This window comes from Rhyacophila brunnea, unplaced genomic scaffold (genome assembly GCF_057557595.1).
Source record: "Rhyacophila brunnea isolate RB1 unplaced genomic scaffold, BYU_Rbru_1.0 scaffold_3, whole genome shotgun sequence".
NCBI classification, from domain to species: domain Eukaryota; kingdom Metazoa; phylum Arthropoda; class Insecta; order Trichoptera; family Rhyacophilidae; genus Rhyacophila; species Rhyacophila brunnea.
This window is the reverse complement of record NW_028232965.1, coordinates 13,480,356-13,497,626: the sequence shown is the minus strand read 5'-3', so window position 1 is coordinate 13,497,626 and position 17,271 is coordinate 13,480,356. Positions and strand designations below refer to the sequence as shown.

The 17,271-nt window shown below is 29.7% G+C and overlaps 1 protein-coding gene across 1 annotated transcript; it reads left to right on the top strand.

Moving 5' to 3' along the window:
- The first annotated feature begins 833 nt into the window (after positions 1 to 833).
- LOC147067905 (zonadhesin-like) lies at positions 834 to 16,719 on the top strand. The gene is made up of 8 exons (XM_085953123.1): positions 834 to 960; positions 8,747 to 8,926; positions 10,603 to 10,788; positions 11,458 to 11,643; positions 12,351 to 12,542; positions 13,608 to 13,781; positions 15,061 to 15,249; positions 16,061 to 16,719. The coding sequence occupies exons 1-8, from the start codon at positions 858 to 860 to the stop codon at positions 16,240 to 16,242; spliced, it is 1,392 nt and encodes a 463-aa protein (XP_085809249.1). The 5' UTR covers positions 834 to 857; the 3' UTR covers positions 16,243 to 16,719.
- Positions 16,720 to 17,271: the final 552 nt, after the last annotated feature.

Below are 17,271 nucleotides of genomic sequence, written 5' to 3'. Positions count from 1 at the left end.
CTGCTCATAGCCCCGACCTGGCGCCGAGTTATTTCCATCTTTTTTTTACACCAGAAGCATTCACATTTGGCCGGAAAACCCTTCGAAACCGACGAGGACGTGGAGGAAGAGGTGAAAACATTTTTGACGATGGCGGCGCCGGAGTTGTACGATAAAGGAATCAAGGACCTAGTACCACGGCTCACCACGTTGACTCCTGACCATCACACCAGTCAATTTTTGTCAGGCCATTGTGGGTTTGCTGTTAGGTTAGCTTCGTTTTATGATAAATTTATTAAATTCCTTTCTTTTTTGTTAATTTTCTTGTGCTTTTTCTCTCCCCGGCACTTTGCATTATAGTAAAATCAGTATACTCAGTCAAAGCTGTCTTGAGTGCATGTCGACCTCAGTCTTGGGTAACTGCTCCTGGGACATTACCAGGAGTAAACAACTGTACAGATGCTTTACATCAAACGCAGTGCCTCGTGATACGCTCGATTGGGACCGAGTGTGGTGCGGGGCGGCTTTGTTCTGGAGGGCGTGTTTGTGTAGTCCCATATAATGGGACGTAAGGCAATCCTATACATACATACATTCACTATAGATGACAAAAAATTGATTTGTAATAACAATAATTATATTATATAAACATAATAAAATAGTACTTAGAAGTGGGTTCATGTATCTAGATTAAAGATGCCGAAAATTGAACGCGAGTTTTTTTTTTAATTGGTGTGGTTTTTATGATGATATATATTTCTAACGTTAAAATATTAAAAAAATATTTTTATTGTACGAGTTGGCGCTAGTAATCCCCGTGTTTTGGCACGTCCGATCGTATGCCAACCGGTGTTGATTCATTTTGAGATCGTCGGTTAATGTTAATGGATGTCAACATGAGAGCTGTACTGTTAATAACGTTGATTTTTTTGATCCTAGAATGGACACAGGCAGAAGGCTTTATAAAGACACCACCAACAAGTAAGTGTTTTTTTGTAACTTTATAAATATATTATTAACCAATATTCATTTAAATGAATTTACTTTTATATTGCATGTGCATATTTTTACTAATGGCGAGTTGAATATTTATTTGATTGAGGTAAACGGTAATAATAAATGATAACAAAAACAATTCAAATGCGTTATATAATATTGTACAGTAATTAATAATTCTTTTATTACATTAGACTTTGCTCGAAATATTCAGAATAAACCTAATAATATGTTTATATTAAATATAATTCCGTATATTATACCTACAGTGACCTTTCACATTTCTCCAAAGTGCAGTGCTCATAAGCTATGTTCATACAAATATTAGTTACGATTTCAGACTCAATAATTTTAAAGTATTAAAATATGGCGCTAGTTTTTCACTTTGTATTTTCATTATTAAATTGACTGCATATTAATTTATTTTTATGAGTGAAGGTAAACGTTAAAAAAATCCTTAATATCGACTCGTTGCTCCTGTTTTACACATAACTAATTAAACACATGACATGACATTATTTTGTAAAATTACATATTTTGACTGAAATATTTAATTAAATCAATAGCTATTTGACACCAATTTTCCAAACAATTGTATCATAATACAATATGAAACAATAAAAAGATCATGATATTTGATTATTTACTCTAAAAATAAAGTAATTTATAAATTCATTCAATTAATTGTAATAATAGTATGCATAATGTATGTACACTGTAAAATTCATACCACCTATTTTCCATTAGATACATACAATGAATATTAATATTATTTTAATGTCCATACCTTTTGTATTTAGCAAGGTTATATTTTAAATGCAAGTCCTTGGTAATTTCTCATTATCAACGTAATAAAACATTGATTCGTTCATAATATTAAGATCCGGCGGCCTTTTTATTCTGGTCTTCTTTATGACTCAAGATCTTGTACATTTTGCTGAAAAAGTCGAGGCCGCTTGGCTGTGGGTCTAGAGAAGACGAAATAAATGTAAATCAAAGAAGTCATACAGTGTACGAGTAGATAGAATGTCAAATATGATCAGAGAGCATATTCAGTAGTTTTTCATTTTAATTGACGGAAACGCACTGCAAAATGAGAAAATAATTAGGATATAATATATGAATGGAGAAAGACGAAAGAGCTCTCTCTTTTTTAGTGATAATATAGAGAATGGCCTCGAGAATTTCTAATGTAGCTACTGCACTTATTTTTGTATTACATAGGTACTTTATTTGTTTGCCATAAAAATAAATTATTTCTTCATGATTTCCAAATTTTCCAAAATATGTGCTGATAAGATTTGCACACGCACTTAATAACATACTCTCTCGGTCAATATTAGGTTTTTACAGTATGGCTTACGTAGTGAAAGCAAGAAATATATTATCTGATTATAATACAGGGCTTCGAACCGTTATTGTTTCCGTATCGGTTTTCGTTCCAGTAAGTAGGTACAAATTTATTGTTTTTATATTACATTGTATTTCTTACGGTTGGTAACGTCGGTATTTAAATCTCACGTATTTACGATATAACAATATAATACTCCTGGAAAAATCAATAACATTATTTTTATTAATGAGAGAAGAACTGCATTATAATATCTTCGGACCTATTTTTAGCTTTACCAAAAAAAAAATACAAATCTAGAATTAGGTGTTTGAGAAATACTTGTCCTATAAATAATATTATATATTTTTTTTTGTTTCTACCGACTTCAACTTAATTTAAATAATTCTTATTCGGCGAAGCTTACTTTGATGTTTTTTATTCGTTCGATATAATATAATTTTAATTCGTTTATATAATGTGGTGCTTACGAAGTTTATTCAGAATGTGGAAATAATATTTGCCAAGACATTTGTGCCAACCCTACTAAATCACAATATGTTTGCAAAGGGACATGCATGCCTGGGTGTATCTGCATGTATGGGTATCTATGAAACGCTAATGCCTTGATTACACGTAACGAGTACAGTTGCGAGACAGCAAAATGTCACTATGGCGAGCGAGTGTTTATACGTATTTCTCTCTTTTCAACTTTTGTGGCGAGTCAGTTTACTTTCGACCAAAAAGGAGGCTAGTTTTGTGTACCGAAACATAGATCGTAAAACGTACAGTAAAAATATATCAAGCTGCTCATACTACACCTGATTTTAATGAATTATTGCGCGAAGAAGATAAACGTCTTTGGGCAAGATAATGGATTTTAAGGAGACCAGATCATGGTGCAACATACACTATATTTAGTAAATAGGAGTTAGAAGGCCCTGGTGAATTTAGAGCACTTCTGAGAATGGATGTAGAACGTTTTAATAAATTGTTACAAAACATTGCTATTAAGGTTAAGCCTTTGGCTCAATTTACGATGAAATGTGACTTCAACGCCATCTAAAGGCGTCTTACCATGAATTTCTAAAAATGATTACTAAAAACTTTGGTCGATCGCAACCAGATGGCAATAAAATTTAAAATAAAATGTTGAGTGTCGCCACATATTAAAAATCATAAGCTTGATAAAAATGCATTTAAATTTATAATATATTTACTTACCTGTGTAAAAATATTTACAATTAATATTAACCCCATAAAATATTTACAATTCTCACATGTCTATTTGATTTGATTTAAAGTGTTTATGATTTTTTCATTTTGTTTACCGTAGTTTTTTTACACTGGCAATAAAGGGTAACCTCTCCAGTCAATGAACCAGATTTTTTTACGTTGTCAATACTAATATAAATATTTTTCTACAGTAAAGTTTATTTATAGTAGTGAATGAACATTTAAGTTCAAATGTTTATAAGATTAAGTTTAATCTTGAACAATTGACAATTACATCGAATTTCTAGAGGTGGAATAAAAAACGGACATTAAATGAATAGCAAAACAAATGCTATTCGAAATATTATTAAACAAAATAAGGAATATACAGTCGTACTTGGTTATTACGAGGAAGGTTGGACCGGCTGAATTTGCTCGTTATAAGCGGTACTCGTTATATCAGAGAATAGGTATTTTTATTGTCGGCGAAAACAACAATTAGACATTTAACTAGTGTCATAAACGTAATCCGTCCCCGGCGGCATCTTGTCTGATCGGATTTTATTGCTTAGGGTCGAAATGTTTTTAAACGATCAACACATTAACAGTATTTTAGCTCGGTATATCCGATAAGTTTCTCGTTATAACAGTGAAAAAAATGTAAGGAGAAAATCATATACCAAATGTCAACGATTGTTTTCTCATTACATCCAAGATCTCGCTATGTCCAAGATTGTAATAACCGAGTTCGACTTTAGTTGTTATAATAATTATGACATAGTCGATATATAGACATCCCAATTCGTTTCGTTTCAACCATGTCCGATCCTAATGGGATCATATGGGCCTCCAGAGAGTAGAAAGTTTGTATTAACTAACTAACTATATCCGAGATAAAAATAAAGTAAGACACGCAACGAATTGAATAAAAAAAAAGTTGGAAGTAAGAAAAAACATAAATAAACATGGGAACAAATCTTGATAAGCAAACCCAAGGACAAAATAAGTGACAAATTTAAAAAAAATTGTAAAACATAAGAAAAAAATTTAGAATTTGAGGTAAGTGCACCACTGATAACATAATATTCTAAGATAAAGACAGAACGTTATTTCGTTGAAAAATTCTAATGTCGATTTTAACGAAAATGCAAGATAAAATAAAAGATAGTTATATTTATTTTACCTATGTTATGTAAGTGAAATGGATTTGGAGATATAAAAAGAAACCTTTTTGGCCCAGTGGTTTCTAGGTGTGGACTTTTGTAATTCCCTGAAGATCTCGAATAAATAATTAAAAATTATCAACACCTATACCATATTCCTAGGTATCTACTATGATTGAAAAGTAGATCTTAATTTTTTGTATTTATGATTGCTTCGTAAAAAAAACAATATTTACGGCTTTATGATGTGGCAGATAAATGAGCAACTAAATAGTGATCCAAATATTATGAAAAGTCCAACTATCAAAGCATCACGGCATAAAATTAGTAATACTACGGTTATGCACAATTCATTGTACCTACCTATTGTTATAATTTTCTTAGTTAATTTAATCGTTGTTTTAATTTAATTTATTTGAATTCAAATTCATCTCTTATGTGTTCATTCACTGAATTGTTTACCCTAGCTAGCGTATATTCTTTACTATTCTTAGCATACTAAATTATCAACCTCCACTTTTTGATGACAGACAGTTATAATAGGCACGTAGATAATAATTTTAAGGCCGTAGACAGGAATGAACGTTCGATGGCCCAAATATAGTACACTAGTATGTATGTAATTAAAGTTAGGGTACAAGTCGGTTATCCTGGATACAGCGGCAAACACATTTTGAAAATAACCGATATACTAGATTATTTGTTAGGATTACCTAACCTTACCTAATCTAACTTAATCTAACCTAAACTAACCCAAACTAACAAATAATCCAGTATGTCGGCTATTTTCAAAATGTGTTTGCCGCTGTATCCAGGATAAACATATAGAACAAAAGTTAGTGAAGTGGAAGTTTGTCGAGGCTGTTTTGATCGGGTTAATTTGTCTTTGAATAATATTGTGACTAGAAATTTTAACAATTCTTATTATTTTTAACATTGTATATTGTTCATAATTTTCGCGACTACCACGTGAATAGACGATTTTTTTTTACTTATAACATTTTAAACACTTAACATAAATATGGATACATTGTACAGTTACTTACTAGACAAATATTAAATTTGATGTGTGTCAGAAGTATCTTAGGCATTTTCGCTCGTATGCTTTCTTTATATTATTATGAAACTATATTTATTTTAAAATCGCTTTATAAAAGGTAGGTACGTCAAAACAGTAATAAATATCTGAAATAATTACACAACACTATTTCAGAAAGTGGAGGTTGATATATGTAGTCCATTGACATATGCTCCAATATCGCAAACAAAAATTATTGACAGCAGAATTAACACAGTTTTTGTCTTCGTACCTGGCGAACCTTTATTTTCAATGTATGTGTGTGTGTATGTATTTTTTAATCTATGCAAGTACTGTTTAAAAAATGGTTCGATTTATTTCCGCGTTAGCAGCACATGTCGATAAAGTCTTGTCAAATATTCATTTTATTTACAATCGATTCGTTAATATACAAAAATACAAGATTAAATTTAAATAACTAGTAATAATAATATTTTTAATAGAAACGCTAAGCGTTTTTTGCGATAAATTACGTCTGAACCGAGATGTTTCGATTTTAATTGCATGCTTTCTAACCTCTAAATCGATGTTTTTTAAATTTGAAAAAAAAGATATAAGGATATAATAAATTCCAATTAACGTTTAGCGTTTCCCTAGGTAATAGATTTACGTACATTTTTATCGTAATTTTGATAATAAATCTTATGTCATTCATTCTTACCACCCGATAGAAATGTACCGAATTTGACACGTATTTTTGGTATATAGAACTCCACGATACATCTTAATTTTTTATTTTATTTTTTTCATTACTTTTGAATATATATTTACCGATTAATAAACTTTTCTAGCTATTTTTCGATAACAACTTTACCTAGAGACATCACCTTAAACGAGTGGCGAGTATGCACCGAGTGTGTGTTTAAACTTGCCGAGCGGGCTAGCGAGTCAGTGCCGGTAGGGTGGGAGGTTGGGCACTCGGTCTAGTAAATAGAAAAGGGTCCGAGTGACTGTCTCGCTATCCTACTAGCTAGGCCGAACGCTTAGCCGAGCACTCGGTAATAATGTTTAATAGGTAACTATCAACCGAGCACTCGGCCGAGAACACTGTCTTGCCACTATACTCGTTAGTGTAATTAAGGCATAATGGTGAATGTGTTTTTCCAAAACAATGCGGTAATTATTTTAGCTTATATCTTTTACAGTGTAGGTATTTATTTAAAAATATTTTTTATTATTTTATTTTTGACCTTTTGATTTTGAAATTGTTCCTATTTGTTCGTATTGGATACTTTTTAAATAACATATTATAATTTATTTATTGTATTAGGTTTTATATTAATAAAATTATAATGTGAAAATTTTGCTATATTATCACATAATAAAAAAAATGAAAATGGTAAAAAAGCTTCAATATTTAAGTTAACGGAAATGCAGTATGCTATCGAATATTAAACAATATGGTAACTGGTCAAAGCGGAACGTGATATAACAGAATATGAATAAACAGTACACGAAGAATCATACAGTGACAAAGCAGAACAGCCAGTGGAAAAATAAAATAATAATTTTTGTCGTATCTATTTATCAATTAAATACTTATAAAACTTAAGTTTATAAAAGAAATACATATATAATTTTTTAATATTATATAATCACTGCATGTTGGCCATTCGGCGTAAAACCTCAATTTATCTGCTTGATTTTGATAATCATGGACAGCTACACAGAATTATTAAACTCATTATTTCGATGTACCTAGTCACCCAAATATTTTGAACATATTATTAGATTGATTATGACGAGATATATACCTAGCTTGCCGGCAACACAGAGTTGAGTCCCGTTTAATCGAGGCTTTCCAGCGATTAGGAATCCAGAAATTATATATTTTGTTTTTTTTTTACGGCGTATTGAAAACATCTGTTATGAAGGTCTAATATTAGGGATACGACCATTTCAATATGAAATATATGAAATGTTATATTTTTCCTGAAATGTCTTAGTTCTGGTTATTGGTGTTCTGTTTAATCACCGTTCTATTTATTCATGTTTCGTTTATCCATGTTCTGTTTTATCATATTGTTCTGTTTATTTGTGTTCTGCTATAAAACTTATCATGTTCTATTTATTCATGAAACCAAACAATATAATATTAGGTTATTTCCATATTCGTCACCATTTATAATTATCACTCTTTTTTCTTTCTTGTTGTTACTCTCATTAAAATCACTCTCTAAATGCTACTGATTTCTTGATTCCTCTATTATATGCAAATAGTTTTATGGTTACTATACATTTTATCATAAAATCCTTCACTTGGTCACTCCAAATAATCGATATTCAACCTTTGCCCCTTTTAATTTAGCTAACAGCCTAAAACAATTATCATTTAGAAGCTTTCTGGGCCTCAGCAAACAGTATGCCCGAAGAATCGCACAATATGATGAATGTACACAGAAAACAGTCTCTCACTGATACTCACCCTCTGCAATATCTAGGTATTGGTTGTGTGTTCCGCTTAGAATGTTCTAAGTAGTAACAATCAATAACCATATCAAATATTGCAGCGTTAATATTAATTTATGATAATGCGCAGACATTTCCATAAACAGTACGTTCACTCATATAAAGCAAATCTCAGATACTATATTTCGCTGAAACAATAATGCAGAACTATGAATAAATAATGATCTAATGAAACTGAATTCTTTTTCCTCTTTTAAAATTACCTAGTTACTTCAAAGCTGCACACTAACCATTTTTGTTTTATTATATTATATTGAATACACTTTTTATAATTTTTCATTGTCTGGTGAGTTGGTTACTTAATATGCTAACTAATGTTTTTATAGATAGGTATCTACAAATTTTAATTTATCCATTTATTGTATAACTGTAACAACTATTTGATATACATTTTTATCTGCCTGTTATTGGAACCATAATATATTAATTTATTCATTATTTTTTTTATTTTATATTCAACATTATGTATAGTAGGTATATCTACTTCTGTGAATAGTCATGTTTTCTTTGTTATAGATAATTGCAAAGAAAATGAAGAATTCAGCAAATGTGATAACCATGGTTGTCAAAATACGTGTTCCGAGCCTGATCTAATTGCCCGATGCACTTACGCTCCTGGATGTTATCCTGGATGTATTTGTAAAAAGGAATACGTAAGAAATAACCACGGAATATGTGTACCTGAATGTGGATGTGGTAAAAATATTTTTTTATCTTGAAAATTTCAATATAGGTATACCTAATCAAATATAACTAAAACCGGTAATATTCACTATAGGCAGTTGTTTATAATAAGTCGTCCATTAATTATATCACAAGATTCTCTCTAATTTTTGACCATTTGATTTCCGTTGTCACATTTCGTTATAAAATAATCAACCATCCCTGTCCAAATTATGTCACGTTATTGGTAAAAAAAAATCTTTGAAAGTTTATATTTTGTTCTGTTTTATCGTCAAAAATGTTCTAAGATCAAACCCTCCCCTATAATGCATAAATGGATGGTATGTGGACAACCTTTAATTATTATGAAAAAAATAAATATATGGGTGTGTGTAATTATGTACGCGCGTTAGAAGCTATACTTCTTTAGCGTTAAAAAACCAAAAAAAAACTTGTGATAATCTAGATTCTTCGACTAGCTCTTAATTATCTTGTTATTTCTCGTTTTTTTTATTTTGAAAGTAAAAACTGCCACTAAGACGTTTAATCGTTTGTTTACGTAAGTAATCACAAATGGCCGACAATAATAAATTCGCTGCCTAGGCAACGTAACAATTCTAAACTATAATATTATACTTTATAATTGTAACGATTGCAGTATCGTACTGTAGCGTAAAGGTAGTGCGTTCGGCTGATAACCGAACAATCGGTGGTTCGAATCCAATCGAGTGCGTTTTTTTCGTGTGAAAAAATAAATTATGTCACACACCGAAAATACACTCTGATCTTATTTCCGAAACGCGCCAAAAGAAGTATAACTTCAAAAATGTTTGTTTGGTGTTTTTGGTTCAAATTTTTTTTTTTTACGTTAAACGTTCAACAATTTTTAAATCGGCTCTGCAATCCTATGTGGGATATAGACGACCTCTTGAATAGGTTTCTGAACAGTGTTTCACGAGAAATGGATCTTGGCCACTTTATCAAAATATTAGGTCCATGCTATGAGTCCATACACATATTGAAAAATAATACGTGAATTTGCCAGACCCACTATTATAATCTGAGATCAACGACTTTATTTAGCCGTTCCTTGACCGCTCGCATATCGCGGGTGATTTACATAAATACCAATAATAGCAACTTTAAATGCCTAGATTTAAAGATATATAAATATAATTTGAATATTTATTGCCATCTAATATATCTGATTTTACATAATTAAAATAATTTTCCGATTCAAACAAATATTTAGTAAGCGCCTATATTATGTATGAAATTAACATGACAACGGCATGGTATTTTAACTTATAATGATTAGTTAGAGTTGCTTCTTCATAACTTTTCACTCCCGGCTCCAGGATGAAAATGATAAAAAATATTCTAAAAATACTTTTTTTTAGATGTATTATCTATTTATTTTCTTATTACTACATTTATTAATACAAATGAATATCATTTGATCTAATTTTATGCGAGGTATGATACAAAAAGGCGAATCAGTGTAGTAAAAAGTGCAAAGTTTTAAAACCTATACTCTATTTAAGAATGGTAAAAATACTCTTCAAATAGAAAGCACATTCAAAATAATATGGTATTCTTTTACTGAATGTACTTTTAATATTTAAAAACATGCAAAAACCAAAATATATTTCATGATCTTATTTAAGCTTACTTAAATACATTAACAGTGTAATTATTTCAAAACATAGTTCCAATCCGACAATGTACTGGGAAAAATGAAGAATATTCAGAATGTGGAAATAATGGTTGCCAAAATACATGTGCCAATCCAAATATTGCAATGGTGTGCAAAGGAAATTGCGTGTCTGGGTGCATTTGCAGCGAAGGATTCCTCAGGAACTCCATAGGCGTTTGTGTAGAACCAAAAAAATGCGGTAAACGAATGATTTTTTTTACATAATAATTAAAATAATTTATCATTTGTATATTTGTAATAGTAAAATAGTTAAAAAAATATTTGTCTCATACTGCCGAACGTGTATAAAGACATTAATTAGATCCCTATTTATATAAATGGAATGGGTGAGTAGAGGTAGATTCTCATAGATCCAACCGTTGCTTTTCTTAGGGAGTTTACATGAAAATAATCCCGCCGTTCCATAACACCATACACATATTGAAAAATGACATGTGAATTTGCCAGACCCAGTATTAGGTATAATCTGTGATGAACGACTATTTAAAACATATACGTCACCGCTCGGATATCGCGGGCGAAAATACAAATAATAGCAACTATAATAATGCTTCAATTCACAAGAAATAAAAATAGATTTTGAAAATTTTTGCCAGATAATATATCTGATCCTACATAATTAAAATAATTTCCAGATTTAAAAAAATATTTAGTATGCGCCAATATTATGTATGAGATTAACTATTTATTAATTAAGTATTTATGATTGACAAAAATACTCTTCAAATAAAAAGCATATTCTAAATAATATGCTATACTTTTGTGAATGTACTTTTATTGTTTATAGACAGGCCAATGCCTTTAATTTATTTACTTACTTAAACTGTGTAATTATTTCAAAACATAGATTTAATTCCACAATGTACTGGAAAAAATGAAGAATATTCTGAATGTGGAAATAATGGTTGCCAAAATACATGTGCCAATCCAACCATTTCACTGGTGTGCAAAGGAATTTGCCTGTCTGGATGCATATGCAGCGAAGGATTTCTCAGGAACTCCAAGGGCGTTTGTGTAGAACCAGAAAACTGCGGTAAATAGATGTTTTTTTTATATAAGTACCTATATAAAATACTTTATCATTTGTCATTGTAAAATAGTTTAAAAAAAATGTCGTATGTATTCTGCGTATTAAATATAAAGAGCATTTTTTCAGGGCTTTTATATTGAAATATTTTATCGTACTATTGGATAGCATACTCGTTGCATTAAAGTCTAATAAAGTCTATAAAATCGATTTAATAATAAATTACTATGAATATGAATTATTAATCAAAATTCACAGCACATTCTACAAAGGAAAATTAATTATTATTGAGTCAATTTGGTCTGATCGGGCACAGTTAATTGGTCTTTTATTCTTGGTGTTGTTTTGGTTGGCGACTAAATTTTTCATTGAATGAGTAGGTATATATAATTTCAACAATATTTTTATAATCCTCAGGAACATACATATTTTAAATTGTTTTAACATAATAAAGTGTGTACCAATATCTGTCACATTTCAAGCAAATCTCCCTACCAATTCAGCCAATAGCCATTTTAAAAAGATTTTTCTAATACGTATATTTCCGATGCTTTTCTAAATTATTTTTATCAAAGAACAATAATTTATGAATATGTATAATGATTATTTAAGATTATAATAAATAATAATAATAAATTATAATAAATAACAATAATAATATAATAAGTTATTATTTAAGATTTCTTAATGTTTCTTAACATCACATTTTTTAGCTCCCAAATGCAAAGGTCCAAATGAAGAATTTGTCTCATGTAAAAACCCGTGTCCAGCAACATGTAATACTATTACGGGCACTGCTCCCCAACAGATCTGTCTGCCATTAAATCCATGCCCATCAGGATGTGATTGTATTTCTGGGTATGTAAGAAACAGCAAGAATATATGCGTCAAAGCCGAGTCCTGCAGTAAGTTATTGATATCATTTACGTATAATAGGTATATTTTTAAAGTAAGCTTAGGTTCTAAATAATGTGTGTAACCTATATCAGTTTACTAAGTCTCTCTATGCAGACGACACTGATCTTAATAATAATTATTCAATTATGTGGATCTATATATTCACTTGATTATAAGTTCATAAGCTTTCATACATTTCGATCATAGACTAACTACTACTTCACTGGTTCAGTTTTCAATTACAAATACTGTTCTAACCACTCACCCTTCTTTCTAACCAAAAACATACAAATGAGGCATTTTCTTATTCCCAAAAACTGATTAGTACATATTATAATATTTTCAAAATCTACCAAAAAAAATAGGACATAATAATATGTGTAATGTCAGACAATATTTAATTACCTACCTAAAATTGTACAGTGAAATTATATGAAAATAAACGTTTAAAAATGTAATGGCTTCCACAAATCGATTGATTAAAATTCATTATGCAACATATTTATTTTGAATTATTATGACGTGTATATTGTAGTTGGTTAATAATAATTGACACTTTTGCCCTAGTTCAAAAATACAATATAATTGAAAAGTAATTAAAATTAAAACCAACCACTTACGTTTGAAATACAAAACTGTCGTTTAACATAAATATTTAACTGTGAACGTCTCGATTTTTGAAAATAGACGTTTCAAATGTAGAAATTAATAAACAAAAATGGCAGAATCCATAATCTAAAATAATTATTGATAACCATGAAAATGGTTTATATATATTTTTATATAAAGTTTATGAACAGCTAAACTTTATTATAAAAATAAATTAAGAAATTTTATCTTAATATTTCTTTTAATCTTTTATCTTAATTTTATCTTAATATATCTTTAATATAAGTTATATATCATTATTCATATTGTATTTTTTTTTTAGATTTTGACCATATGTATTATGACTTATCTGTTTTTGTAATAACAAGCTTCATATTGTGTATGTCTCAATTTGAAACTGAAATAATACTAATAAATATAGTTAATTGCGCAGTTTTATTGTTATTTAAATTTTATTAATTTAGGTTGTTCTGATCCCAATGCTGAGGTAGTGCAGTGCCCGAACCCTTGTCCTGGAGGAAATTGTATAACTCCAGAGTTCCTCCCGTGCAAGGCTCCTTGCAAAATATATGGCTGCCAATGTAAACAAGGATACGTGAAGAATGCTGCGGGAATTTGCATCTTGCTCAAAAAATGTCGTACGTATCATGTGTATAAATAGATAGATAATATCCACCTTTCCTAGAGGTTATCCAAAACCAGCAATATCTCCCAATTACCCTTTCCGCTATATATATAGATATATTATACACCTTTCCTAGAGGTTATCCAAAACCAGCAATATCTCCCAATTACCCTTTCCGCGCCGAGCAATATGTCCAAAAACTGCAGAATGCGTCTCAGATATATTATTAAGAGACGTTCCTTTATCTAAAGTCTCCGAATGATCGAATGGTTCTTCCTGTGCTCTGTCAAAAAATACAAAGCATTCAGGGCCAACACCACATTTCGAAGCATCAATTCCTAGCCTTCCTTTGCTTTCAGAGTCCATGACTCGACACCGTACAAAAATATGGAGAACACTGACTATTTCAATGTCTTAATTTATTATAACGTCGAAAATAATAATTTTACACACTTATGCAATATATTTTCTTAGCAGTGGTAAAGTGGTGCCGACATTTATTAGGTTTTAGACAATCTTTTTCTATTATTTTACACGTGGTACATTCCTCAACTATAGATGCAGTCATAAAGTTCCCAATAATGATTTTAAATATTTTTCGTGCATCGTAAACTTTTCGCCTAGTATTATAATATTTATAGCACGTTGACACTGATAATATCTGCATATTATATACAATATGACATTGTTTGTATTTTAGGTTATAATTTATAATAGGCAGTGAAATATAATATGCTTGCGGTGATATTTTGGAAGTTTTTATCCATATAATTTTGGTTTCAAAATAATTTAAAATCCACCAAAATTCTCAATAAAATAATTTAATCGATCGCTTGAAAATGATTTTTTTATGTTAATATCTATTATATATTATTTATAACTTTAACTACATATTTTATATCTCACATTTAAAATGTCAAAAATATAATTTTTTATCATTACTCACATGATAACAAAAATATACTTGAGTAGTAGTGATTATTTTTATTTTTATTTTTATATTCAAGTAAAATTTACCAATAGCTTGGAACTTTTTGAAGTCTTGGATTTAGTTCAAAGACATCTCAAGTACCTACCTCAATTATATTGTATCCTACTCAGAAACATTTTGAAAAAGTCGACTTGATAATATGTACTCAAACGAGAGAATATCTTTTCAAAAACCCTTTTTGAACTATAGTATTTTTACAACATGATGACGTTCTGTGTATAATAACATTAATAACTCAATTTCGATAAAACTGAATTCAATTATATTCGATGTTATTGATTATGTATTCCTTCTCAATCAGCTGTTTCTTGTGATGGGGAGCCAAATACGGTGTTTGCACCCTGTGGCGACAGATGCCCTGTGACATGTAATAACAAAGATAATGGGCCCATATTTTGTCCCCAAGTCTGCTTGGAAGAAGGTGGTTGCCGCTGTAGAACAGGCTATGTGCGAAATATTCGTAATAAGTGCATTCTACCGGAACAATGTCGTAAGTACCATAAATATTACATTATGTATTTATATTTCCCATAGCATTAAATTATGTACGTGAAATTTGTCGTTTGCATAATATGCATATGACAAAATTAAATAAAAATTGTGCAATCAAAAAAAATCAATATTAGTGTCTTAATTTAATATTTAAGTTAAACAAGAAATGAAAATGTATATTTTTGCCACATGCGGCGCACGTTCAAATTTTGTGCCTGTCTTATAATATAATATACAATATCTATATAATAATTCGGGGATTTAGTATCATATGTATCAAAACTTTGTATAAAAAGATAGTTTCGAGATAAACACGAATAGTATTGTTTAAGTTTTATATCACAAAGGAATAACAGTGTTATATGTATACTTTTGTATTTCCAACTTTAAATTTTCATTTATAGATAACACGTCCAAACGGCGTATTGACGGTTATAATGTAGAGAGTATATGAATTATGCATGAGATACTTTATCACTTTTATGTCACCGTTAAATTTGATTAGGTACCTAATACATTACCGACACCGCATTTTTGTTGTTAGGTCCTTGTCATCCTAGAATCTTGAAATGTGATGTTTTTATATATATATATATATATTGTTGTAATGTTATAACATATGCATAATATATACTATGCGATTTGGAATATTATGGACTGGCGAGGTTTAATTAAATATTTTTTTTTGTATTCAAGACATAGACAATTTTATATAAAAATAAATATAATTAAGTAAAAGAATAAATCCACGTGTAAATATTTACCCTTTATTTGAAATTCACGATGACGATAAATGTTTATTTTTTCAGCCAAATGTAACGAAAATGAATTCTTCGATTGTGGTTCTGCCTGTGATACAACATGCAAAACACTAGGACAGACATGTCCTATTATAAACATTGTTTGCAACGAAAGGTGCTATTGTATCGATGGATATGCTCGCGATAAGAAAAATGTTTGCATTCCGATTAAACGGTGTCCACATAAGTAAAATTCAAACATATTTTGCGTGTATCTTTGTTGTTTGCTGAGTTGTCCCGTGAAAATCAATCGTTTATAAATATATGGAAATATATCAAACTTTTGTAGATATACTAATTCTTTAGTATTAATAAACCTACATACATACAATGAATTACAGTTAACATTTAGTACCTATTATAATATCCGATAAACTATTTAGTATACGATAACACGATGAACACATTATGAGTCTCAATTTTTTTTATATAAGAACTATACAATAAGAATATTGTCTTTGCGTATTGAATGAATACAATATAATAAAACAAACTTTTTTTATAACACGTGTGGTTATTTTTATAATTCTGTGAAATAGTGCTAGTTCTATGAAATAATAATATGTAATACCTACATGACTAAAGAAGATAATATAAAATATGTCAATATGTATATTTAAATACATACGATTAGTGTTCAATAAAAAAAATGTGTTATACCTAACCTATCTTTTTCCTTTTATTTTCAAACAACCCAATAATCGTTTGAAATACGTCCAACATGCACAAATTTGTTTTAAAAAAACCATTGAAATAAATTAGTTAATTTGGGATTAACATTCTATGAATTAAAATATAACAAATCAATAGTACTGTCTTAACCCGGCCGGTTACGTCGCCTAATGTAGTTCCCCATTTAGTAAGTATTTCCACTAACTCGTACCAGAGTTCTCCAAAAAGTTGGGGAAAAGTACGACTTACCGTCTTTTTGGTACTTAGGTACTCATTTATATGAGTAAACAAAAGTAGTATGGTATTATAAAGTATTACGTTATTTTGGTTACATGAAATGATTTTATAAAATATTTCACAGGTTCTTCCAACCAAAAAAAAATGGGGATTTACTTTTTTTCTTTAAAAATAAATACTCAATAATATTCTACAGAAGGGATACAGTCTAGCATTATACATATAATGTTATGCTAGGTACTTCAAAATTTAAAAGCCTGACATACACTGCCGACATCTTTTGATAATTTTTGTGGCAAATTAAGTGATGC